At 46.6% G+C, this 26,908-nt stretch overlaps 1 protein-coding gene across 1 annotated transcript in view; it reads left to right on the top strand.

Moving 5' to 3' along the window:
- The window catches only part of hipk2 (homeodomain interacting protein kinase 2), a 144,146-nt gene that overhangs the window by 25,224 nt on the left and 92,014 nt on the right, over positions 1-26,908 (top strand). The window contains exon 3 of the mRNA XM_056281503.1: positions 78-864. Within this exon, the coding sequence (XP_056137478.1) occupies positions 78-864 (787 nt within the window). The remainder of the gene's footprint in view (positions 1-77; positions 865-26,908) is intronic.

Genomic DNA, 26,908 nt, shown 5'->3' with positions numbered 1-26,908 from the left:
CAGCGGCGGCGGTGGTGGCAGCAGCAGCAGCGGCAGTGGCGGAGGTGGTGGGGGCGGCGGTGTGGGCAGTGGGGCAGGGGTTCATAACCTGACCCGCCGCAGTACAGTCAGCCTCTTGGACACCTACCAGCGATGTGGGCTTAAGCGCAAGAGCGAGGAGCTTGACAACAACAGCAGCGTGCAGATCATTGAGGAGCACGGCCCACCAATGATCCAGAACGGAGCCACCAGTGGGGCCACGGTGGCCACAGTGGCCACCGCCACTTCCACGGCGACCTCCAAGAACAGCGGCTCCAACAGTGAGGGCGACTACCAACTGGTGCAGCACGAGGTACTCTGCTCCATGACCAACACCTACGAGGTGCTAGAGTTCCTGGGGCGGGGCACGTTCGGACAGGTGGTAAAATGCTGGAAGAGGGGCACCAACGAGATTGTGGCCATCAAGATCCTGAAAAACCACCCATCGTATGCACGGCAGGGTCAGATCGAAGTCAGCATCCTTGCACGTCTCAGCACGGAGAGCGCTGACGACTACAACTTTGTGAGAGCCTACGAGTGCTTCCAGCACAAGAACCATACCTGTCTGGTGTTTGAGATGCTGGAGCAGAATCTGTACGACTTCCTCAAGCAGAACAAGTTCAGCCCTCTGCCCCTCAAGTACATAAGACCCGTGCTACAGCAGGTGGCCACGGCCCTGATGAAGCTGAAAAGCCTGGGGCTTATCCACGCTGACCTGAAGCCAGAGAACATCATGCTGGTGGACCCATCCAGACAGCCGTACAGGGTCAAGGTCATCGACTTTGGCTCAGCCAGCCACGTCTCCAAGGCGGTCTGCTCCACCTATCTACAGTCCAGATACTACAGGTAAGAGCAGACAAGGATGAACAAACCGTTAACTACGTTGGCTGAGCAGTGAGCTGGTGGAAAGCTGCTGCTGAATTTGTTAAGATTAATAGCCGATGTTAAAAGTGTCACAGTAATTGAACTTTTACTTTCTTTTTTATGAAACGGATTGTGCCGAGTGAAGAACTGGCATGATTTGTAGAAAACGACACCGCCTGTCCTTCGATATTGTAGTGACGGGTCTCTCTGAAACAGATGTAAATTTGTTCACATGGCGACGACACTGTGGAAAAAAAGACAGAAATGGTCGCCCATTATTTGTTCTTATTCATCCTTTGAATATCGTGTTTTAAGTATGTTTGAGCAGTTGTTTTTTTTTTTAGCTAATTATTTGGCAATGGGAATCGAATCTATTTCTTGCCAGAATTACAAGCCGTACGAGTCATGTGTCTCCACTTGTGCCCCCCTCCCCCCATCTTAAAGCTTGTGTTCGGGTAGTTCAACCCCCCCCCCCCCAATGTGTGACGGGGCAGTAAAATTCAAAGGCTTGCTCAGAAACCAGCTGCTTATTGTGTTTAATATGATAAAACAAGCGTGTTCTGGTGCCGCTTTGAAGACTAAAGAAGGCCTGTTTGGTTGCTTTACGATCTGCTAAAGCTGCAATAACGCCATGACAGCACCTGGGAAGTATTCACGGCAGCAAATATCATGCAGTTTTTTAGCGTCCGCGTTGTTTTAGCTGTGAGTTTCAGGGGGAAGAAACTTCTTTTATGATTATTTTTTCAAGGTAGGGTTGTGGAAAACATTTTCCAACAAATTCCCTCGTTGAAGAAGGGCAGTAATCACGCGGGGTGGCCCGCCTGCCCGCAGGTCTCTACCCCCCCACCCCCAGATACCCCCCACACACACACACACACACACACCCCACTATCACTACCACCACCATCACCATCATTGCTGGTTCCCATTTCCCTAAGGACGGACATGAGAGGTCAGCCTGAGTTCTTCTGTAATATGCCCCTGTAATCCACACCAGCGGGCCCGGCATTGGAACCAGATGACTCTCTGGGAAGGCCTCTCTTCTCCCAGTTCCTCCTGCATGGTCCCTTTTCGCCCCTAGAAGACAGTATGTTTAAGTTTCAGTAGAGTCAGCACCGGGGGAACTGCCTGAGGAGTTAAACACTGTTTTCACACACATGTGCACACACACACACAGGAGCTTTGTCTGGGGCTCAGGCGAGGCACTGAGGAAGAACAGGTGTGTGTGAGGTATGGCACCACACGTGGACTCATGCTCAACGCCCCACCACACACAAGCGCACACAAGCACGCACACACACACACACACACACACACACAAGCACAGGCCCACCAGGTGATGGCTGTCTAGCTTTGCATAGGGCAGATTGTGTTGACAGAAGTACTGCGCGCCCTCCATACAGCAGATACGCAGTTTGTTTTTGCTGCGTTGCCTTTAAAACTAATCATTACTCCCTTTAAGCATATTTCAAAGACGATTTGTTTCTTTTTATAACTGCAGGAAGCCAGAAGAGGAGACTGGAATTACTGAGAAAACAATTTAATCAATGGCCCCTTGGATCCTCATTATATTTCATCGGATCTAAGAGAGAGAACACTTTGTAGCGCTTGGTTTCGGACTCGGCATTTACTTGAGTGAACCTACACGGAGATGTATGTAACGCTATTCTGTCCCGTCAGTCAACACAGCGTCAGTCGCTTCCAGGTGGCAGGTCAACAAGCGGGCCATAAAAACCTGCTGTGTGTCTTCTAGGGGAGTGAAGGTTGGCGCAGAAGAGCGAGGGAGAGAGAGATCATCCCTTCATTTCCTTTTGTTAGTGGGGGACGGGCCACAAGGGTTGACATTGACCCGAGCGTTACCCATCAGCCACCAGGGATTAGATCAGGGAGTGAGAACAGGGTTTCCGCTGTGTGTCCAAGCTATGAGAGGTAGTGTGTGTGTGTGTGTGTGTGTGTGTTTGCTTACTTCCTGTTTACTGTGTAACACCTCGTGTGCGCACTTGCATAAACGCATATGTATGTCAACATGTGCATTATTGGTGCATGTGGGCATGTGTGCTTGTGAGTGTAAATGAGCCGTTTTCTCGCTGTCACAAGCTGCGGCTTATGCCTCGCAGAAGAGAACAGAGGCATTGTGAAGTTATTTATAATCCATTTGGAGAACGACTTCATAGGAAATAAGAAGTCTCAGCCATGCGTGCAGTTTAGACGAAAGACAAAAGTTCAGCTGTGGGTTGGGTTCACGAAGCTAAGCTAAGACGGGAGCTGAGACGAGAACGTCGACCCAGTTCCGGTTCAGATGAGTAGATGCATATAGATAGTGCATGCTGCAGATGATGGCTTTTCAGGGCAAAGGTTACGTAAAGGCGTGTCTCACCTGCCCGCGCTGGCTTTGTGTGGCGCGGCGTTCCCTCTGATTATTTACTTTGGCTGCGGTGGTCTGATCCGCGGTGAATCCACACGACCTCCCCCGCATCTAACAGAACAATAGACCTGACATTTCAGGGAGTAGAATACGCCATAAACCAATCATCTGCGACGGACACTATGTTCCTGCTAGAAACCATCTGGGGTGGTTTGATGTTATCAACGCCTCTCTTTCTTTCTTTTATCAGCTCTTAAGTAATTCCTCCATTTGACTGACTATGTTAAAACAGGCGGCACTGAGATGACAGCAAAAGGAATAAGAGTCAGAAATGTGTGTTTCGGGCGTCCAGGTGGCGTAGCGGTCTATTCCGTTGCCTACCAACACGGGGATCCTGGTTCGAATCCCTGTGTTACCTCCAGCTTGGTCAGGCAGACACAATTGGCCGTGTCTGCGGGTGAGAAGCCGGATGTGGGTATCTGTGCTGGTTGCTGCACTAGCACCTCCTCTGGTCAGTCAGGGTGCCTGTTTGGGGGGGGGGGGATAGCGTGATCCTCCCAGTTGCTATGTCCCCCTGGTGAAACTCCTCACTGTCAGGTGAAAAGAAGCGGCTGGCGACTCAACATGTATCGGAGGAGGCATGTGGTAGTCTGCAGCCCTCCCCGGATCAGCAGAGGGGGTGGAGCAGTGGGGTAATTGGCCAAGTACCAGTGGGGAGAAAAAGAGGGGAAAAGAGCGACAAAAAAAGTGTCTTCTGCGTTGCCTACTTTAGAGATTTGTTTTTCTTCTTCTCGTTTCAAATGGAAATTGAAAAGGAGACAGATATGCCAATCGGCAGACATGCATACCTGCGCAGCGGATGACTCACCTTTAGTTGTGCATTTTGTGGGAATGTGACACGCCACACACACAAACACACGTTTGCACTAAATGTGCCAAAGATACTACATGCTGTCGAGGGTCTGTGTGCCCTAAGAGCCTTGCAAATGTAGATTTTCCGCAAGGTCGACTCATGCTAATAAAACGCCGATGCTCAAGGTAAACAAGCAACGTGTCATTTCCATGGCGCCCCTCTGAGTTTTAACACTGCTCGCTCTCGTAGTGCCTATAGCGAACACAGGGTCACGTACCGCAGCTCATCCATCTTGTAATGGAAGGCCCTTCTATACTGATGCTGGGATTGGTACCGCTGTGGCGTAACACAGGCAAGCCTCGCTACATGGCCCATCGACTTCAACATGGCGGCAAAACCTTAGCTCTCATCTAGCTCTGAACATATCTGGCTAAATATTGCCCATTTTTAGACCAAACCTTTTAATTATTACACAATTATGTAGCACCCAAATGAAATAATTGTTTAAGATGCATGATTCAAGTCCTTACATTGTGCTAGGATACTTTTCATTTCCGTGGGTGGCACGGTGGCCCGGTGGTCAGCACTGTTGCCTCACAGCAAGAAGGTCCCGGGTTCGAACCCCAGGCCGTCCCAGGTCCTTTCCGTGTGGAGTTTGCATGTTCTCCCCGTGTCTGCGTGGGTTTCCTCCGGGCGCTCTGGTCTCCCCCCACCATCAAAAAGACATGCATGTTAGGGTTAATACTCCTGCCCGTGTCCCTGACCAAGGCAACGGAAAGAAGAACTGGAGTTGGTCCCCGGGTGCTGCACGGCGGCTGCCCACTCCTCCTAGCTACACAGCTAGGATGGGTTAAATGCAGAGAGTGAATTTCATTGTATGTATGTACAAATGATAAATAAAATCTATTCAACTTTGTTTTCGTAGTGGCTATTTAGGCTAAGATTTAGACATTTGCTAGACTTTCACTTTTCAACACAAATATTTAGCCTAGCTTTAGCCTAGCTGGCAAGTCTAGGCTAAAGTCTAAATCCAGGCTAAAGTATAGCAGATGTGTAAAACTTAGCCTAAATAACCACTACTAAAAGAAAAGCAATTAAAAGTATTCTAGCCCAATATGGACTTGTGTTATGAATCTGAGACAGTTTAAGTGTTTCGATCTAAGCAGGCTAAATTTAACTGGCTATATTCTGATCTAAATGAGAGCTAGCATGTAGCTGCCACATTGAAATTAAAGTGTGACATAGAATTAGTTTCAGCTTTGTCGTGTGCTTCAATAACTGTCTGTTCTGTCGCTAATGTGGCTTTAGTGTTTCCATACTGGTGTAATAGAATTTTCCGACTTTCCCACAGAATCCGACTCCCCTTGGCATGAATGGGTTCGGGTTAGGGTTGGGGGGGTAGGGTTAGCCTAACCTAACCTAGCCTCGCACCAAGGGGAGTCAGAAAATTCTATAACACTGGTTGGTTCACCTTATTACCTAACCCTGCATGGTCTCCCTCTTCCTCTCCCCTCCTCCCCCCTCTCTCCAGACCTCCTCTCCTCTCCGCACCTCGTCTTCTCTATAGATAATGATGTAACAGGTAAGCTGGCTCGCAAGCTTATACCCAAGGCCAGATAAAGGGATTATTGTGTTGTCCCAGTTGGTCATGTCTGTCCTATTTATCTGGTTGGGAAAGGGCAGAGAGATGTGTGGAATGCAGCGAGACATTGTTTAACTTTGGTGGTTCCTTGAAGCGGTGCAGCTGGCATTGCTAGCCGTGTGGTGGCCACTGTTATTGATGTGTAAGGAGTTGTTAGGAGGCGAGGCTGACTCTGACTCAAACTGTCTCATCGTCATGTCAGAGTGGCATTTTAGAGCCTCCTCAAGTTTGCTCAATATCCCTCGCTTTCATTTTTTCTTTTCTTTTTTTTTTACCCCCCCTTTTTTTTGTCTGTGCATCTGTCTGCTTCTTTATCTCGGTCCCCTGGTCTATGTCTCTGCTTATGTCTGTCTGCCTGTCTGATTGTCCCTCTGTCTCTTCCATTTTTCACTCTTTCATTGAGAACCATCTGATCAGCCCCCTTAGTTGTTTCTCGTAGCTTGGAAATGTCACAAAATAAGACCCCCATGACAATACATTTTATTATCTCCCCTCCACCAAAAATACAAAACACACATACCCAATTCAGGGCTGGGCAATATACAAAATCTGATGTCTCCATATTTTTGGCAGAATACCTTGATAACAATAATGTGGCAGTATTTTGGAGATGTGTATTGGTGCTTCCATAAGATATTTACCACACAAGAAAACATTGGTAAATGGATATTAGTGTTGTGGACATGATGACCAAGCAGGTAGAGACATTCATTGTTCATTTCACTCAGGTAAAACAGTTGACTAAGTTCAGAAAATTGTCACTTTACTGCAATGCAGCCTTTAAGACCAGGGAATGACAACATTTAAATTTTATCATATTATCAAAATCCCAGACGATATCTAGTTTTATATCACATTATTGATACTATGTTGACTTATAGCCCAGCTCTACTAATATATATATATATATATATATATATATATATATATATATATATATATATATGTATAGATAGAGAGAGAGAGAGAGAGAGAGAGAGAGAGAGAGAGAGAGAGAGAGAGAGAGAGAGAGAGAGAGAGAGGATGGGCTGGCAGTCTGCAACAAACCGGCAAGAGAAGTCGAGAGAGTAAAAAAGAAAATGTGCAGTATATTCGCAAGCAGTGGACTAAAAATTTCAATTGAGGCTAACAAAAACCAGATTGACTTCCTCGACATCTCATTAGACCTTAAAAATGGCACATACAGGCCCTACGTGAAGCCCAATACTATACTGCATTACATCCACAGAGAACGCAATCATCCGCCCTCTATCTTGAAAAATATGCCAGTGAGCATAAACAAGAGGCTCTCATGTTTATCATCCAGCGAAGCCATCTTTAATGAAGCAGCCCCCCCAAACCAGCAAGCCTTACAAACATGTGGATATAATTTCAGACTGAAGTACAATCCACCACCAATTAGCGACAGCTAGCAAAAAAACAAAAAAGGCACAGCAGAAGGTGGAACTTCACCTGCTATAATCCTCCCTACAGCGACACCGTGGCCTCTAATATTGGAAAACAATTTTTCAAACTTTTGGATGAGTGCTTTACCCCAGACCATCTATTGAGAAAAATATTCAACGGGAACACTGTCAAAATGAGTTACAGCTGCATGCCAGGTTATTTCATCCCACAACACAAGCATCATGGCCAAGACACAGACCCCCTCACCCCATCAAACACCTCCAACTGCAAATGCCGTGTTAAGGCATCGTGTCCTCTAGAAGGAAAATGCCGCACAGAGGGAGTCATCTACCAGCCATCGGTGACAAGAGAAGACAACTGCAATGTGGACACTTACGTGGGATTAACAGAGGGCCCTTTTAAAATTAGGTTTAACGCCAATATGAGTAGCTTCAGAAATGAGCATGCAAAAAATGCAACGGCCGTAAGCCGCCACATTTGGTCATTGGTAGACAAGAATATCAGTTACTCTGTCTCGTGGAAAATCCTTGCAAAGAGCAATGCATATTCAATTAGCAGTAAAAGATGTAACCTGTGCTTGGCAGAAAAGTATTTTATTATTTGCAGACCTGATATGCCCACCTTGAATAATAGAAATGAAGCATCTTGGATGAGAGGCGAAACGTCTTCACGGATATATACCAAGTCCAGTTGCACTCGATTCAATTCCTTTGGATAACCATGACCTGCATGAATGAGAACATTCACAGACAATAATAGAAATGAATTGGCCACCAGCTGTAGACACTGAAAAAATATATCTCCTTTGTAACTATAAGTAAAATGTCTTTATTATTCTCTTCCCCCTCCATTAGATGATACACATGTGAGATTTATTAGATGTTGTTGTTTTTTTAACTGCCTGTCCTTCCAACTGTGCCCCAACACCACCCCACTATATGATTTACATAAATTACCTTGTTATATTTTAAATGTACGCTATTTCAACAGTGTCCTGGTCCTTTAAATGCTTTTCAGAACAAGCCCCAGTCCCTTACCCCATTGGTTGTAATGTTTTCTACCACACCATTGGTTGCGGTGCATCGTAACTGCCTACCCCATTGGTTGTTATAGTTTAAATGTTCTCTCCTCTGGTTGGTTGTTGTCCACTGAAATTAGGGGCATGACGCTGGGCAACGTAAACTGTGTCTTTGTTGAATCACATTAGCAGCTGATGAGTGCACAACGCAGAAAACAGGCTTGTACTGCTATGTATTAAAAATTTATTTCCTGCATCTGTGTGTGTGTATATATATATATATATATATATATATATATATATATATATATATATACATATGCATAGGCATAGGCATACGCACATCACAGACCTCAAACCAGACATGCATGCAGGCACAGTACACACATCACTGGCTTAATATATTAGAGCTCAGGGAACTAGCCTGCTTCAGTCATTTTAAGTGAAATGGAAAATAAAGTAGAAGTCTTAAAGTGTGACGTGAACAGTGTCCCAGAGAGAGGAATGGCCTTGCTTGCACCAGCAGTGAAGTGAAGAGTGCTAGTGACTGTGTACTATCAGCTTTCTCTCTGCTATCGGTGTGTGAAGCCGGAGGCCTCTTGTTGAGGAGATCGTAACGCGTTGAGATGGAAACTTCATGGCAAGCTCATAAGATGGAGCTTCCTGCATTCCCCTCGTTCTACTTTTGGAACTGATATCTTAATTCATGTCGGCAGCAAAAAATGGGTGCCGCTAATGCTAGGATCTCTCTCTGACACCCTTAGGCTTATGTCTTAGTCCTAATAGCTGATGAAATATGTATCTGTCTCCATCGGAAGCGGTTCAGTCAAAGCTCAGATCGAGGGCTGCAAGAGTGTAAGACGAGCCTCTCCTCCACCTGTCTATCTGCCTCTGTATCTGTACTCACGCACGCACAACCAGAGACAGGGCAGGCGTTCCAGCACATTTACCCTGTCTCCGTGCGAAACATCAAGGGGTGTTTTAATGAATGAGGTTGCCGTTAGTCACTGTTCTGTGAAGCGTGCAGAAGTGTATGCGTGTGTGTGTGTGTGTGTGTGTGTGTGTGTGTGTGTGTGAAAGGGGTGGGTAAATGGTGGGATCAGGTTGCTTCAGGAGATAAATTAGAATAGGACCTAAAGGCAGACTTACCTTGTGGCAGCGGCGTTGTTAATCTTGCAGGTGTTGTTTTTGTGCTGAGGATTCACAAGAAAGTATTTTTAAGAGAAAGAGCAATGGGGTTGGGGGGTTAGCAGGATAGAGGGCGTGGAAGGTGGCTGTTTTGCATTCCTTGGCAATATCTGGAGATCCATTTCATTTCCTCTAAGCAGCGGCCGGTCATCATTACTAATACAGATGAGCTCTCATTTGGTTCAATCTGGCCGGGTGGCAGCCATGGTTTATCGTTTACCTTCTTTGCCCTTTCTTGCTCTTCAGTTTTGTTTTTGATTCGTGACAATTCATGGCTATGCTTCTTTTCTTTCTTTTTTTTAAAATCATTGTGGATTCTGAAATCATTCGCTTTAATGGGAATGGGGATGTAAATGAAGGGCCCAAAATTATAATTACTCTTCCCTGTATTCACTCCTGTGCTTTTTATGACAGTCGTACACCTTAGCATGCATGACAGAAACCTAATAACCTGTTTCTCATTTATAATTTGCCTCTGGGCAACTATTCCAAGTGTCTCCGAAGAGCACCGCCAGTTAACCGGAGACATGTAGCAGCTAAGCTAATTAACGACCTGTAGTCAAGCATATGCATCGGAGCACATACAGCAGTCAAACCCTCACAGTCATTTTGGCAGAAAAGAGTATAATTTCACTGCGGGATATTTAAGGAAAAGGTGTAAACTTTGCATTGCCGTGCTTAGTTTATTCTAAGGATGGCTACGCTTTTGACAGGTTATCTGCGCGTGTGAGTTTATGCCTACATACACGTTTTGTACACCTGTCCTACTTTGCGTCTATGTGCTCATACGATAGATCACACTCTGAGATCCACCACGTCGTTTGATGCCCGCTACTTCTTCTTTGTTCTCCCCTCGCAGTTCAATTTCCATGCATTTCCCAGGATATTAAGCCTGCGGAAATTAAGCTGCCTTGATAAAACGCAGCGAGTCGCCCACTCAACCTTCACCAAGGCTGAAATCTCCCCACTCCATATTGATTAGCTTATTTTGAAATGGTGTTTCATTCCCTTTCGCTCTTTTCTCTTCTTTATTGTTTTGTCTATACTGGATATTATTTCATGTTATCGTACACATAACGTAATAATAACAAATCCACATAGTCTTACAGACAAAACGAACGTTCGGTTGCCAGAAAGCCTTGCCTGCCAACGCTCTGCGGTTTCCGGGTTTTTCCCACATGCCTATGATGAGTGTCAACAACGTGTGACAAGTTAAGTGCTATTACTTTTCAGATGACTAAGTTTAGGTAGTAGGCCAGAGATGGGTGAGGTTCGGGTAAGGACCTGGGAAACCGATCGTAAATCACTGTCGTCCTCGTGGGGCGTCTCTATTTTATGGGGCGTATTTACGTTTCCTGCAGTGTACTTCCGTTTCCGCCAATACACCCTCGCCTGTAATCGGTCAACAAAGCACGTCATTTTGTTACGTTTTCGTGTCATTTGGGAGGCTGTCGTTTTTCGTTTTTTTTTATGTGTGTTTTTTTGTCATTTTCTTTACTTTTATTTCTCCCCTCTTTCTTTTGTTTTATCTGTTTGTGTTTGTTGTATGTAGAATTTAAACGTTTCAATAAGAAAAGATGCTTATTTCCGGTGTTGGCGTTATTGAACGTGCGTCAAACGGCTTTCACGTAATACGTAACATCTGATACGTTGTTGATCCGCACGTGACAGAAAGGTCGCGTTCAACGTCGAAAATGCAACAAAAAAAAGGTTGCGAAAGAGTTTTGTTACGTAAGATTGGGCTCGTTTAATAACTGTACTGTAGGCTTCCTGCTGGAACCCGTTTACAAGGAAAACGTGTTAAATTGTTCTTTTAACCTCTGAGGATTTCTACATGGCTGGCCACAGGATGCACGAGGAGGATATGCTGGCTAACTTGAAGAAAGACGTTCGTTCGCTGCTCATCTCTGCTAAAACGGACCTGACGCCGAAGCAGTTGAAGAAAGATTACAGCGCCATGCTGGGCCACGACATGCCGCTGAAGGCCCTGGGTTTCATCAGTGTCCTGGACATGGTGAAGGACATGCCAGATGTGGTGTCCATCAGCTACCTGGCCGATGGCAGTCTGGTGCTAAGGGCTGTCAGTGACGAGTGCACCCGGGACATTGAGCAGCTAGTGCGCCAATCCGCTAACAACCAGAAGAAGGGTGTCGTCAGTCGCTTCTCCCCCCGTTTGCGCCATCAGCAATCCCGCCTGCTGCTGCCCCGGAGGTGTCGCGCCCCACCGCCCATTCCCGCCTATGTCCGAGCACAGCTCCGTCAGCTACTGTACCAGGGACCCCTCAGGTTGTTTGAATTGGAGAGCAGCTTCATTCGTCGTTTCGGCTATCCTCTGCCGGTCTCTGCGTGTGGCTTCTTCTCTGTGTGGGAGATGCTGGAGGCAGCGGCCGACCTGGTGCAGGTCCGACAGGACTCTGTGGGTTTGGTTCTGACCCTGAAGGAGCAGAACAAAAGCCTGGCTGAGGTCCACCAGCTGCCCATCAGGACAGGACCCATAAAGCTACAAACAACCAAAACCAGCCCGAAGAGTTCCTCAGCATTGCCTGGGAAGTCCTGTCCAGTGAACCCGAGTCCTTCAAACCCCTCCATTACCCAGAACCCCTCATGCTCTCACTGTTTGGAGACGGCTGAGGACAACACCAGGTTGGAGCTGGTTGTGGAGAAACAAACGGAACCGTATCTCCACCAGGAAGAGTGTCTGTCTCAGGAATGTGTCGTCAAGCTGGCGGAGGAGCTCCAAGAGCGCCTCCTGAAGAACAGTGTAGGTGGTACCATCAGTCAGGAGCTGAAGGTCAAGTTACAGAAGGTGGTTGGTCAGAGCAGCGAGGGATTATCAATTCACCATCTCCCCGTTGAATACAAGAGGTGGTTTGGTGAGGATCTTCCCGTGCTTCAGAGTGGCTTCAGCAGTGTTACAGAGTTGGTGGGCGCCTTAGATGACATCTTTGACCTGAAGCCTGCAGGACCGGACCAGAACCAAGACTGGATAGTTTCCAACATCCAGGATGCCGCCAACACTCCATTGGGTGTGTGTAAATCCACTGGACAGGAAGTGAAGCAGTCCAGTGCGAGTTACCCGAACCAGGACCAGGAGATCAGTGTCAGCACCACGACCCTGCAACAGATGACCGAGATGTACCCCACAGTGGAGGTGCGTTCGTTTTCATTGGTTTGCCCGGACGCTGTACTGGGTCAGAAGTTGAAGCCTCCGACCCGGTGGGGCCCTCGGGAGCAGGTGGCAGCAGTGGTGGAGAATGTTCAGTCACCAAGTCTTTTCTATGTGCGCTTCACTGAGAGCAAGGAGGCCCGGATTATGGAGGATATGATGTTTGAGATGAGGATCTGCTACTCTTCCCCTGTGGTGTGTAAGCGCTACTTCCTCCCTGAGTGCTATGTTCGGCCAGGGCAGGTGTGCTGCATGGGGCCCAGGGGCATGTGGTTCTACCGTGTGGTCATCCATCAGGTCCTGAACTCCACCCAGGTGGAGGTTTATTCTGTGGACTTCGGAGACATGATTGTGGTGGAGAGAGCCAACCTCCAGCTCCTCAAATCCTGCTACTCGGCGCTGCCAGCACAAGCCATCCCATCAGCCCTCGCAGGAATCAAACCCACCATGGGCAGTTGGAGCACTGCAGCCACTGTCTCCTTTAAGAAGTTGTGCTGTGAGCAAACCTTGTTGGCCACACTCTGTAGTTACCATGGCGACAGGTTGCAACTCTACCTGTATGACACCCACGCGGACAACAACCTCTGCGTGCACTCTGCCCTGATAGCACAAGGTCACGGGCAGGCCTGCATCCCCAGCATCAGCACAACACTCTGTGTCCAATTCAACCCAGTGAGCTGCTACCTGGGCAAGGGGCTAATTTACCCTGAGGGTGACCTGGAGGAAGAGGCCACACCCAAGACTCCAGAGTAAAAGTAGGGATGTCCTCAACATCCTCCAGCCATTTGGTACTGATAGAACATCGAGTATGCCTCACATGACTTATTATCATCTGGACAGTAGGGTGGCTTTTATTTTTATCTCACAGATGTTACACAGACCTTCATCAGGTAACCTGATGAAGGTCTGTGTACTGAAATATGTTGTTAGTTTTTTTTGTTTTGCTTTTTGGGGAGGGGGGTTTCCCCCTTTGTTCTCCCAAATTATACTTGGCCAATTACCCCACTCTTCCAAGCTGTCCCGGTCACTGCTCCACCCCCTCTGCTGATCCAGGGAGATCTGCAGACTACCACATTTCTCCTCTGATACATGTGGAGTCACCAGCCGCTTCTTTTCACCTGACGGCGAGGAGTTTCACCAGGGGGACGTAGCGCGTGGAGGAATCACGCTATTCCCCCCAGTTCCCCCTCCCCCCTGAACAGGTGCCCCGACCGACCAGAGGAGGTGCTATTTGCAGCGACTGCTATGTTACCCGGACGCCCCCGTGTTATTAGTTATTAAAGATCTCTGTCTGTAAGTATAAAAATAAACAACTACTGTATACCATTAAACTTGTGTCTTCTTCTTTCGGCCTGTTCCCTGTTTCCCCAGGGGTCGCCACAGCGGATTTGATAGTTTCCATCAGTACCCTGTGAGGGCACAGCACCGATGGCGGTCGTTGTTAACCCGAGCCTTGACTGATATGGTATGGTATTGTCAATCCGCATAAAGATTTGGCAAAATTTTATGTCGGATGTCTTCCCTGACACAACCACTAACCCTGTGGACAGGGGCACAGGTACTGATGGTTGATTTAAGTTACCCTCTTCAATGTGAAGCGCTTTGGGTGTCTAGAAAAGCACTATACAAATGTTATTATTATTATTATAGCGCTGGATGCCATCCCAGTATTCATGGACTTGCGTCCCTGCCTGTCGCTGTATATCATTAAACTTATATATTTACTGTATATTGCTATTTTTTGTAACCTTTTCCAAGGCGAGAGGGTTAGTAATGCAGCACATAGGTAGGGACTCACTTCACTGTGTGGGTTTGCAGACTTCATCTCACCGCTGTCCAACCGCTGCTGGCACACAGCTTAAAACCAGGGGCAATTAATTATTGTGTGGCGAGTCAAAGATTGTGGCACGACCATTGCTTTCTCAACCACTCAAAAAATATCTCGTCAAGCAGTCGCCATATGCTAATATTTGTGCAAATCAGTGACACGTCTTCCTTCTCTGATTCAAGCACCAGTGTGTTTTGCAGGGTGACGGCTGCCCTCAGCGTCTGACGGGCACAGGTGCCCCGGGGTCTAAATAAATTATGAGGCCTCTTCCAGATTCAGTCACTCCCCTCCCTCCTATGTGGGCCCGCCGTCCCTCCGCAGGGAGCAGCGGCTCCCACTCTTCCCCCTTACCACCTCCGTTCCTTTTCTTTTCTCTTCTTTCCCACCTCCCCTTCAACCCCCCCTCACCTCTTCCATCCAGTGGCATGAATATTTAAAAGCCAACTACAGGATGGAAAATATGCAGCAAGGGCAAGGTTGGCTGCATATGGGGGGGGGGGTTGGGGGATGTGGAGGTCTTCGGGACCCTGTGTTTCCTCATTTAAGGCAAGTCATGGGAGAGCTTGGGCTAGGTTAGAAAGGTCCAGAGAAAGTGAGAGAGAGGACTTGGAGATGGAAACGGGGGCAGAAAATATACAGACAAGACGGATAGAAACGGAGAGACCAAAACGGGGTAAGACGGAAGCAGTGAGAAATTTGACAAACAGAAGCAGAGGGAGAGACTCATCTCTGTGCTGTCTAGCTGGGAGAAGGACTGGAGGGATTTGCGGAGGTTGGGCATCGGACCTGCATGGGCTCCGTGCTGCTTGTCTGTGTTTGCTCTGAGTGACTGCCACCGTGACTGAGAACGCCGGGTGTGCAGAGGCCCGTTGCAGTCTCCCATGAAGTTTCGAAAGAACAAAACAGATGCATTTGTTTTCTCAATCGGAAGAATTTGCAAATGTGCATGAATGGGGGGTAAAAAGTTTGGCTAATTTGCAACAAGCAGAGCCCTCATTCTCTCAACCCTCAGCCTGCCAGCCGGGGCCCTAGTGTGGAACGCAACATGGTTTTGGGGTCTCTCTCTCTCTCTCTCTCTCTCTCTCTCTCTCTCTCTCTCTCTCTCTCTCTCTCTCTCTCTCTCTCTCTCTCTCTCTCTCTCTCTCTCTCTCTCTCGCTCTCGTCTTTCATGCACTGCCCTAGATCTTGCACTTATAACACACTTAGCTTGCCATAGGCTGGGATACCCATTATGCTTCCTCTACCTAACAGGCATTTTATCAAATTCCTCGTCTACTCTGATGGTGAGCGATAGCGGACGCTGGACACCTCGGTTTAACGTAGCTCGCATTCACTGTGCCACCCCCCCCACCGCTCTATTTGTTAAATATGCTGCTACTTTTCCTTATAGTTGACAGTTAAAAAAAAAAAAGACTGTTCTTTTACCATACAGGCTATTTTCAGAACGATCACATTTTAATATAGCTACCAGCTTTAGATGTGGGACTTTCATATTCAAATTTCAAACGCCAGAAAAGTGGAAATTTCTGATAGGAGTAAATATGATAAACATAACTGGAGAGTACGGCTAAAAATGGGGTTTAGAATACTTCCTTGTAAATAACCAGTACGGTCTATTTGGTTTCAGAGTGTTTTCGATGGGAATGATAAACTCGTCGGAAAAGCTCGATTATGACCCGAGGCTCCAATTAAGCTGTGGTTTTGTAAAGCAGTTAATGGGTAAATATGGGGAAATGAAATTCCAAGTGAGTTCACGACATGACATTTACCGATACAAAGGATCTTGGGTAACTGTGTTGCTCTTACGCAGAAAAAGAAAAAAAAACATCCAGGGTAAGCTCTTACTGTAAGCTAGTTCAGATGTCTGGGGTAAAAGTGGCGTATCCACAGACACATCAGAGCGCCAGAACAGTTTACATTAATGATGAAATGGGGCGGCACGGCGGCCCAGTGGTTAGCACTGTTGACTCACAGCAAGAAGGTCCTGGGTTCGAACCCCAGGCCGTCCCAGGTCCTTTCTGTGTGGAGTTTGCATGTTCTCCCCGTGTCTGTGTGGGTTTCCTTCGGGTGCTCCGGTTTCCTCCCGCCATCAAAAAGACATGCATGTTAGGGTTAATACTCCTGTCTGTGCCCCTGAGCAAGGCAATGGAAAGAAGAACTGGAGTTGGTCCCCGGGCACTGCAGCTGCCCACTGCTCCTCTACTGTAGGATGGGTTAAATTTAGGTGACAAATTTCGTTGTAACCTGTACAATGACAGAATAAAGTGGGTTTCTGTCTCTGAAATGTGTTACCGTACTGTCTCATTCGGTGGTGCTTTGTGTAATTCAACATATTTACGCCTTCTTTTTTTTATTTTATTTTTTTTATTTTCTCCCCAATTGTACTTGGCCGATTACCCCGCTCTTCCGGGGCCGTCCCGATCTCTGCTCCACCCCCTCTGCTGATCCAGGGAGGGCTCCAGACTACCACGTGCCTCCTCCGATACATGTGGAGTCCCCAGCTGCTTCTTTTCACCTGACAGTGAGGAGTTTCACCAGGGGGAAGTAGCGCGTGGGAGGATCACGCTAATCCCCTCGGTTCCCCCTCCCCCTTGAACCGACACCCCAACCGACCAGAGGAGGCGCTAGTGCAGCGACCAGGACACATATCCACATCCAGCTTCCCACCCACCGACACGGCCAATTGTGTCTTTAGAGTCGCCCATCCAAGCCAGAGGTAACACAAGGGTTTGAACCGGCGATCGCCGTGTTGGTAGGCAACGGAATAGACCGCCATACCACCCGGACGCCCTATTTACGGTTTTTTTAGGCGTCTAAATGTGAGCCTGATGATTATTTTTCACATGTTGCTTAGTAGAATATCTACTAAGACTACTCGAGATCCTGTGTGAGCTATAGGCCAGGTCATAAAACAGGTTGCCATTGAATCCCGTTTCAACCAACAGTGCTAAATGATCTAAAACGATCCACAACACCTTGTGACAGAAGACGTATGTATGGCTGTGGTGTGTCAGACTGCAGTGATTTTGGCCTGCGGTCTAATTTGTTGTGACAAATAATTACTCCTGTATTGGATACTGGTTAAATAGTATTAAAATAAGGATTAACGCTAGCATTGGAGCATGTACTGGTGTTTTACTACACGAGCCGAATAAAACTGGAGCTTTCATCACCTCTGCAGACGGGGGTCCGAAGGAGAAAAAAAAAGATTCATGGGTGCGATGTCGCAATAACTTATTGCTAAATTTAAAGAACAGAGACTCGCACAGTAAATTGGGATGATGAATTCGCTCCGAGACTATGTAGGACCTTCTGGGCCACTGAGGAATGAAAATTATTCCCAGTAATTTGGTGGGCCATTTTGTGTGCTGAATTTACGTCCAACCGGTTACCAAGTACACAAGCCGAGAGAGACCAAAGATCTGCCGCGCAGATGAGCTCGCAGGGGGCTACCAAATACTTTCCTACGAGAATACCGAGCGAGAGAAAAGCTGAAGTTGAGTCAGAAATAGAAGGAATGACGGGAAAATTCAAAGAAAAAAAGTTTCAGAAAATGGGAAAAAAAGAGGCTGTAATTCAACAAAGATGTACACAGAAGCTGGCACAAACACGTGACATATTTGCATATGTTTTGATGTTTATAGGGGCAAGACTGTGTGTGTGTGTGTGTGTGTGTGTGTGTGTGTGTGTGTGCGTGCATGTTGCAAGATCAAACAGAGGGAGGTTTTGTACTGGCCAGGACACAAGTTAGCGAGGTGTTTAGCCGGCCTGCATAAAAAGTTTAATATGTGAGGACTGTTGTGCAGGGAGGGGAGGGCGGCGCGGTGGTGCAGTGGTTAGCGCGGTCGCCTCACAGCAAGGAGGTCCTGGGTTCGAGCCCCGAGGTAGTCCAACCTTGGGGGTCGTCCCGGGTCGTCCTCTGCGTGGAGTTTGCATGTTCTCCCCGTGTCTGCGTGGGCTTCGCCTGGGTGCTCCGGTGTCCTCCCACAGACCACAGACACGTAGGTCAGGTAAATCGGCCATACTAAATTGTCCCTAGGTGTGACTGTGTGTGTGTGTCGGCCCCGTGATGGCCTGCAGCCTGTCCAGGGTGTCTCCCCGCCTTGCCGCCCAATGACCGCTGAGAGCAGGATAAGCAGTTTGGCTAACGGACGAATGGATGGACGTTGTGCAGGGAAGGACGTTACAATATAATAAGACCCTGCTACACGTTGTATTTACCATGCAGTGTTCTCCCCCGTAATATTTGAATACCCATAATTGTGACTTGCCTCTGTGTGGGAATTGCACTCACACACACACACATAAACAGACACCCACAATCTGTCTCCAGGTGTGACTGGCTTTCAGCGAGCGGGGAGAACATGGCGTCCCAGTGTTATGCTATCAGTATCCACAGAACAAAACTCAAATTGCCCTTTCAAGCACAGCTGTGTTGTTAGGCAAGCATCAAAGCTCGAGCCCCGCCATCAAACAGTCTTTCATTATAGCCAGAATCTATATATCATCAAACAGATGGCCTCTCTTCAAACAGAGATAGGGTTGACATCCTTGTAACCAGCTAAGGGGAACGCATTCATGCCCCCCCCCCTCCTCTGTGGTACTACTTTTAATATGGCTTTGCCATGTGCAGTGGCTTCAGGCGGTCCTTGAAGCGGACCCTGTAATCTCATAAATGTAATCACCGAATCAACGTTCTCATTTTTCATGCTTTTTTTTTTGGACACTTCTTCCTTTATTCGGAATCGCATAATAGCAGCAGTACTTTACACAGTCGTCTTTTTAGTCCGATACCTCTGCAGAGCGATCCGTCTTTTCAGCTTTTTACAGCGGAATTATAGTACACAAAAATATAACACGTTTTTTTTCATCTAAGATTAATAATAAAAAGTAAGTTAAATTAAAAAAAATTAAACAAAAAGAAAGGCGTTTCGGGGAAATATACATTTTCTGCTTCTCCCAAATTTCCTCAAATTTAATTTCCTGAAGCCTCGTGGAGAAGGTGATTATTTCCATTACAAAGGTTTCATGAATTATATCATACCGGTCCTCTGTGGGGCGTCTGGCTTTAGCCCTGTCTTTGTAATTGCTTTTCTAGCGGCTACACATAAACAGTTTTCCAAATAAGTAATTTTGTTTTGATATTTGTAGAAGTCGAATCCCAGGTAGCAAAATTGCTGTGGCCCGGACCCGTCCCACACCCGACACTTTCATCCGGCCCACATACTGCGTAGAATGATGGCACTTGGGTGGTCCACTCCTGTTTGCCAGATCTGGGCCAGAACCAAGCCATAGCAATGCCGCATGTGCCACATATTTGCCAAAGGTGGCCCGTATTTGTTTTGTGATATTTGAGCCATATTCACCATTTACCACACGGCTCACTTCAGGGTCACATCCAGATTACATGTTGCTGAGAGCACCGCATCTTTGCCAAAAAAAGGCCCACATTTGATTTGGCATATTTGGGCCATATTTGCTATTATACATGTGGGCCACTTCAGGCTCACATCATTTTGTCAGGGCCAGAAGAAGGCCATCAGTGCCGCATCATTGCCTGAAGTGGCCCACATCTGGATGCTATCTGGGATGTAGGAGCCCAAAAAGGACTTCGTTCCAATTAAAAGTTACTTTTGTCTCGAATATAGTCGCTAATTCTGTATAAATCTTAGGCCAAATCGTATTTACTTTTGGACAGGCCCAAAACACGTGGTAGTGATTGGCTTCTGGGGACCCACAGTTCCTCCAGCAGCTGGAAGAGCAGGAGTGGTGAGACTTCTGAACAGATGTGATTAAATAATGGATTATGTTTATATAGCACTTTATCTACACACCTGAAGCACTTCACAGAGAAGGGGGTAACTCACTTCAACCACCACCAATGTGTGGCACCACCTGGGCAATGCACAGCAGCCATTTTGCACCAGAATGTTCGCCACAGATCAGCTTGAGGTGGAGAGGGAGGAATCATTGAGCGGATTTTACAGGGGGACGATTACATGGTCAGATGGAGAGGGCCAGGTTGGGAATTTTGCCAGAACACTGAGGGACCCCCTACTTTTTACGATAAGTGCCATGGGATCTTTAATGACCACAGTGAGTCAGGACCTTGGTTTAACATATCATCTGAAGGACAGCATCTCCTACAGCAGTGTCCTCATCACTGCACTGGGGCAGTGGGAGTTTTTTTTGGGGGGGGGGGTCAGAGAGTTACAGAGCAGTGGTTAGTGCAGTCGCCTCACAGCGAGAGGGTCCTGGGTTCGAGCCCCAGGGTAGTCCAACCTTGGGGGTCGTCTTGGGTCATCCTCTGCTTGGAGTTTGCATGTTCTCCCTGTGTCTGCGTGGGTTTCCTCTGGGTGCTCCGGTTCCTCCCAAAGTCCAAAGACATGTAGGTCAGGCGAATCGGCCGTACTAAATTGTCCCTAGGTGTGAATGTGTGTGTGTTGGCCCTGTGATGGACTGGCGGCCTGCCCAGGGTCTCTTCCCGCCTGCTGTCCAATGACTGCTGGGATAGGCTCCAGCATCCCCGCGACCCTTAGCAGGATAAGCAGTTTGGATAATGGATTGATTGGACCAGAGGGAAGACTGCTCCCTACTGGCCCACCAACACTACTTCCAGATGGTCTCCCATCCATGCATTAGCCAAGCCCACACCTGCTTAGCTTCTGTCATTTGGCAGAGCCAGGGTACATGTTGGTATGGCTGCTGGCTGTACCAGGACTCCTCCAGCCAAACGCTCTCCATGAGGTTGAGCTTGAATCTCCATTGAAATTCACAATCTTTTGTCCAGACTTCCGCTGGAATGCAGCTGTTAGTTTCCCTCCTCCGATTTTGTTTTATGTAGGTTGTACTTGCTATTTTAACCCCCTGAAGTCCCCCGTGTAGTCTTGAAATTACTTTAAGCCCCGAATCTGTCCTATAGGCACTAATAAAAACTTTAAAAAGGTTCTTTTCAAAAACGATGGTGTACCCAAAAAAACAAATCTAAAAAAGTCACCGTTATTTAACCTGTGTAGTCTTTTCAATGTCTGAAAGTTGCTCAGCGTTCCCTAGATTAAGAAAAAAGAAGAAGGTACAGTATGAGGAGAGGCCTCGATTAGTCAAGTTCATGAGAGAACCATCTCAAAATATTTATCTCTTCAAACAAGCCTTAGTTTCGGCTTGAAAACAAACAACCGAAACTAAGGTGGAACTAAGGAGGAAGTGCAAAGAGATGTAGGGATTGAAAGCTGAAAGACTTTAGGATTACATTTCCCTGCAGGCCCGAGTAGAAGGGAAGATTCGATGTGTATTTTAGTGCACAATATTATTACACACAAGGGCGTCGGGGTGGGTACAGGATGGGGGGGGGCAAGTCCCCCTCAATATGGGGGGGGTCGAAAAAGTCCCCCCAATAAACAAGAACATCCACTACTAGATATATGCATATATATATATACACTACCGTTCAAAAGTTTGGGATCACCCAAACAATTTTGTGTTTTCCATGAAAAGTCACACTTATTCACCACCATATGTTGTGAAATGAATAGAAAATAGAGTCAAGACATTGACAAGGTTAGAAATAATGATTTGTATTTGAAATAAGATTTTTTTTACATCAAACTTTGCTTTCGTCAAAGAATCCTCCATTTGCAGCAATTACAGCATTGCAGACCTTTGGCATTCTAGCTGTTAATTTGTTGAGGTAATCTGGAGAAATTGCACCCCACGCTTCCAGAAGCAGCTCCCACAAGTTGGATTGGTTGGATGGGCACTTCTTTGAGCAGATTGAGTTTCTGGAGCATCACATTTGTGGGGTCAATTAAACGCTCAAAATGGCCAGAAAAAGAGAACTTTCATCTGAAACTCGACAGTCTATTCTTGTTCTTAGAAATGAAGGCTATTCCATGCGAGAAATTGCTAAGAAATTGAAGATTTCCTACACCGGTGTGTACTACTCCCTTCAGAGGACAGCACAAACAGGCTCTAACCAGAGTAGAAAAAGAAGTGGGAGGCCGCGTTGCACAACTGAGCAAGAAGATAAGTACATTAGAGTCTCTAGTTTGAGAAACAGACGCCTCACAGGTCCCCAACTGGCATCTTCATTAAATAGTACCTGTTAGAGCCTGTTTGTGCTGTCCTCTGAAGGGAGTAGTACACACCGGTGTAGGAAATCTTCAATTTCTTAGCAATTTCTCGCATGGAATAGCCTTCATTTCTAAGAACAAGAATAGACTGTCGAGTTTCAGATGAAAGTTCTCTTTTTCTGGCCATTTTGAGCGTTTAATTGACCCCACAAATGTGATGCTCCAGAAACTCAATCTGCTCAAAGAAGTGCCCATCCAACCAATCCAACTTGTGGGAGCTGCTTCTGGAAGCGTGGGGGGCAATTTCTCCAGATTACCTCAACAAATTAACAGCTAGAATGCCAAAGGTCTGCAATGCTGTAATTGCTGCAAATGGAGGATTCTTTGACGAAAGCAAAGTTTGATGTAAAAAAAATCTTATTTCAAATACAAATCATTATTTCTAACCTTGTCAATGTCTTGACTCTATTTTCTATTCATTTCACAACATATGGTGGTGAATAAGTGTGACTTTTCATGGAAAACACAAAATTGTTTGGGTGATCCCAAACTTTTGAACGGTAGTGTATATATATATATATATATATATATATATATATATATATATATATATATATAATATTGGACATATATTCCCTGTATGTGCCAGCATTCATGTCGTTCCCATCCCACAATATTTAAAAGTATTAACAACAACAAAAAAAATCCCCCCTTCCTCCCCATGTCTTTGGTACTGGCGGCGACCCGCTGACACGTGACTGCGGTGACGTGGCGGCGGCACACAACTTTTCAAGGCGGCAACGATGAATCCTCCTCAATTCATCATCACTCACAGGTTTGTAAATTCCCTCACAAACAAAGTGTTCTTACCCATTTTTAAGAGATAAACATGTCGTTGTGATGAAACCTGAGGTTGAAACATGTATTTAATTAAGTAAATGTATTTTTGCTAACTCCTGTCAGTGCTAGTCAGTGAGCGGGAAGGCTAACTGTAGCTAGCAGAGACGTTGTGATAGTCACACCCACATAAATTCTAAAGGTTATAACGTTAATACGGAACGGGTCACATTAACCTTATTGTGAATACAAGGTTTTATATAGCATTTACATTCATTTCAGAGTACTATGTTTTGGTATTTTGGTAACTTCATAATGTGTGAACCAACTAGCATGATTTGCCTCAATGATGTACAGTTAGATGCCTAGGCTTTACGTTTTTTTTCCCTCTCAAATAGCTTAAACATTGTTAATTTAGCTGCTGAAATTAAAAAAATGAAATAATAGATCTTCCGGGGGAGGCCTTATCGTATGGCCATGAAACACGTTCTTCTTTGCTGAAAGCGGTTGTGAAATGGCAGTTTAGAACCGTTTTTAAAAAAAATTTCCGGGGGAACATGCCCCCGGACCCTCCTACAGGGTTTTGTACCCCCCCCCCCGTATAAAACTCTCTCCTGCGCCCTTGAACACAGACACGTTGACCTCCCCAACTTATAACACTAAGCTTTAAATATCAGAAAAAGTCCAAGATAGATGCTGTAATACACTTCGAAGTGAAAAATATATTCACCAGTAATAGCAAAAGATGAAAAGCGCCCATGCTCCATAAAAGCGTGGATATAAATGTATTCTGAGCTCCTGCCCCCTTTTTTAATCTGTCCTCTGTCTATATGAATGAGAAACACAGACATTCGTCACTTTGCAGCCACGGTAAATGGATTGGATTTATATAGTGCTTTTCTAGCAGCAACAGCCACTCAAACTGACAGCGGTGTCAGCTATGCAGGGTAACAACCAGCTCACTGGGGGCAGTTAGGGGTTAGGCGTCTTGCTGAAGGACCCCTCGACATTTTTGCCAGGAGGAGCCGAGGATCGGATCGAACCGGCAACCCTCCGGTTACCAGGCGACATGCTCTACCTCCTGAGCCACTGTCGCCCCCATCCGGGCCATCTATATGACAATGGAGGCTCTTGTAAAATTGGCGGCGCCTCTGAAGGCATAACACCTGAACTAGACTGGGGCTGTTTTGATCTGCTCGCCAAACCGTCGACTGTGTATTTTGGGGACAGGGAGAGCCCTTGAGCCATACTCTCATCTCACTGCTATTGTGTGCCCAGGTGGGCCGAGACGCTTTCCCTCGCTCTCCCTCTTTCTGTGCCCCCCCCAATCTCTTTCTCTTTGTTCCATCGGGATCTGTGGTCTAACTGAAGCACTTGCTCACACACACACACTAAAAAAAAAAAAAACAACAAATTGATTTTATCTGCAGCCCATCACCAGCTGTGTACAAGGTACAGATATGGTTCCTCGCATGGCTTAGAGTATGTCAGAATTTTACCCCTGACAAAGTTGCACCTTTTAAATTCAATCTGAAATAAATAATCAAACTTAACTTTCCATGTATACAAACCCCGGGGCAGTCCAACCTTGGAGGTCGTCCTCTGTGGGGAGTTTGCATGTTCTCCCCGTGTCTGCGTGGGTTTCCTCCGGGTGCTCCGGTTTCCTCCCACAGTCCAAAGACATGTAGGTCAGGTGATTCGGCCATACTAAATTCCCCCTAGGTGTGAATGTGTCGGCCCTGTGATGGACTGGCGGCCTGTCCAGGGTGTCTCCCCGCCTGCCGCCTAATGACTGCTGAGATAGGCTGCAGCATCCCGCGACCCTAATTGGGATAAGCGGCTTGGATGATAGATGGACGGATGGATGTCTAAAAACCTTGAGTGTGACATAATAAGCAGTGTTATGCACTGCTCACACCGAATGCGACACCAAACTTTAGCACAGCATGACTGGAAAGAGGCAACGTGGCGCAACGAGCCACTGTTTTGACTTTAGATCACGAAATGAGGGGACGCTTTTAGCAAACCAATCAGCTTACATAACATAGCAGCAAACATAGCAAACATAGTAGGAAACATGGCTACAAGAAAGGTCCCTTCCTCTCAAGGGAGGGACCTTTCTAGTAGCCATGTCTGCTGCAAAAAGTGATTCCGATGGAGGGTTACAAAATGCTAACAGCACAGGAATAGCAGTTAGCTTTGTCAGCAAGTTAGATAATGTAAGTCTCGATCAAATCTCTTTTTTTATAGCGGTGCTGTTATCTGACAGCAAAAAACAAAGATATGCCAATGACAACACCTGTATCGTGTGTATTGTGCTATATTGAAACACAAAATAAGCGATTACAGAATAAAATAAATTATTAGATTTAAAAAAAACAAACAAGTGACAGATAAAGAATGAGAGGCAACAGAAAATGTACCTTCTTGACATTCTTGGCAATGGCGTAAACTGATCTTTACCCTGCTGAGACAAAGCAGAGGGTAAGGGTGGGCGGGGCTTCATATTTTGATGATTGGCTCTGATTGGCTGTATGTAAATGAGAGAAGCTTAACTGGGGGAACTCTTATAAAAAGAAAGGGATAAAAAAATCTGAATCCTGCCTTTTATCCTTTTTTCCCCCAGTAGAGTGAAACAGTACAGAATACATGAAAAGTAATGTTGTTTTACAAAATATTTCTGTTTTGATTTCAATCCGACTTTAACCATCGCCTGCTTTTAACTACAGAAGGCCCCAAACTCACGATAACGAACAAGGCTAAAATGTGAGCCGCACCAGTGAAAACGTTCCCATCACCCCAGCTTCCAAATGGTCTTCAGATGCAAAGCGAGGAGGCTGGTTATCCCCCCTCCCCCCCCATCACCCCCGACACCACCGCTGCTTCCATCCCAGCTCGCTATTCTTGCCAAGCTCTTGACATAACATAGGTGCTGGAGGAGGAGGAGAGGGGAAGCTCAAAACCCCCCAACGACCCAAAGTCCCAAACCACCGGTGTTATTCACAACGTCACCATGGAGACGCCAATGCTCCAACTCAGACACAAAGACACAGTTTTTGAGCGGGGCATGGTGTGTGTCCTCGCTCAGCCTCTGTGTGTGTGTGTGTGTGTGTGTGTGTGTGTGTGCGAGAGAGAGAAAAAGCCATAGAGAAAGGGGTGGCCCATTTAGTCTACAACAGAGTTTCTGGCCCTGCACACAGTGCTGCTCCGGGCACCAAGAGGAGCAGTTGAGAACAGCAGGGGACTTTTATATTAGTGTTACTTGGCCTCTCTTCCTCCCTCTCTTTCCCTCCTTGCCTCCTTTCTATGCATCCTTCAGTCATTTATTCTCTCTTCCAGCCTCTCTATCTCTCTCTCTTTGTCTCTGTCTTTCTCTCTCTCTGCCACATCCTCCCCTCATCATCCCTGCCGCCCGTCCTCTATGTCATGTGTCCTAACCTCCTAACCCTTGTCCTACATGCAAATCCACTCCACATTATGACCATTAGATCCGGAAACCAAAGGATCATAAAGCCTCTTCCCTCCCCAGCTGGCCATATGGGCAGAGTTTTGATATGGGTGACAACATTTCTGCATTTCTCTGTGTGTGCTTGTGTGCATGTGTGTGCGTATTTGTGTGTGTATATGTAGCTGTAAGTGTATCCGGTTTTGTA

This window comes from Lampris incognitus, chromosome 6 (genome assembly GCF_029633865.1).
Source record: "Lampris incognitus isolate fLamInc1 chromosome 6, fLamInc1.hap2, whole genome shotgun sequence".
NCBI lineage: Eukaryota > Metazoa > Chordata > Actinopteri > Lampriformes > Lampridae > Lampris > Lampris incognitus.
Note: the sequence above shows the minus strand (reverse complement) of the source record. Positions and strands in the feature narration are given on the sequence as shown.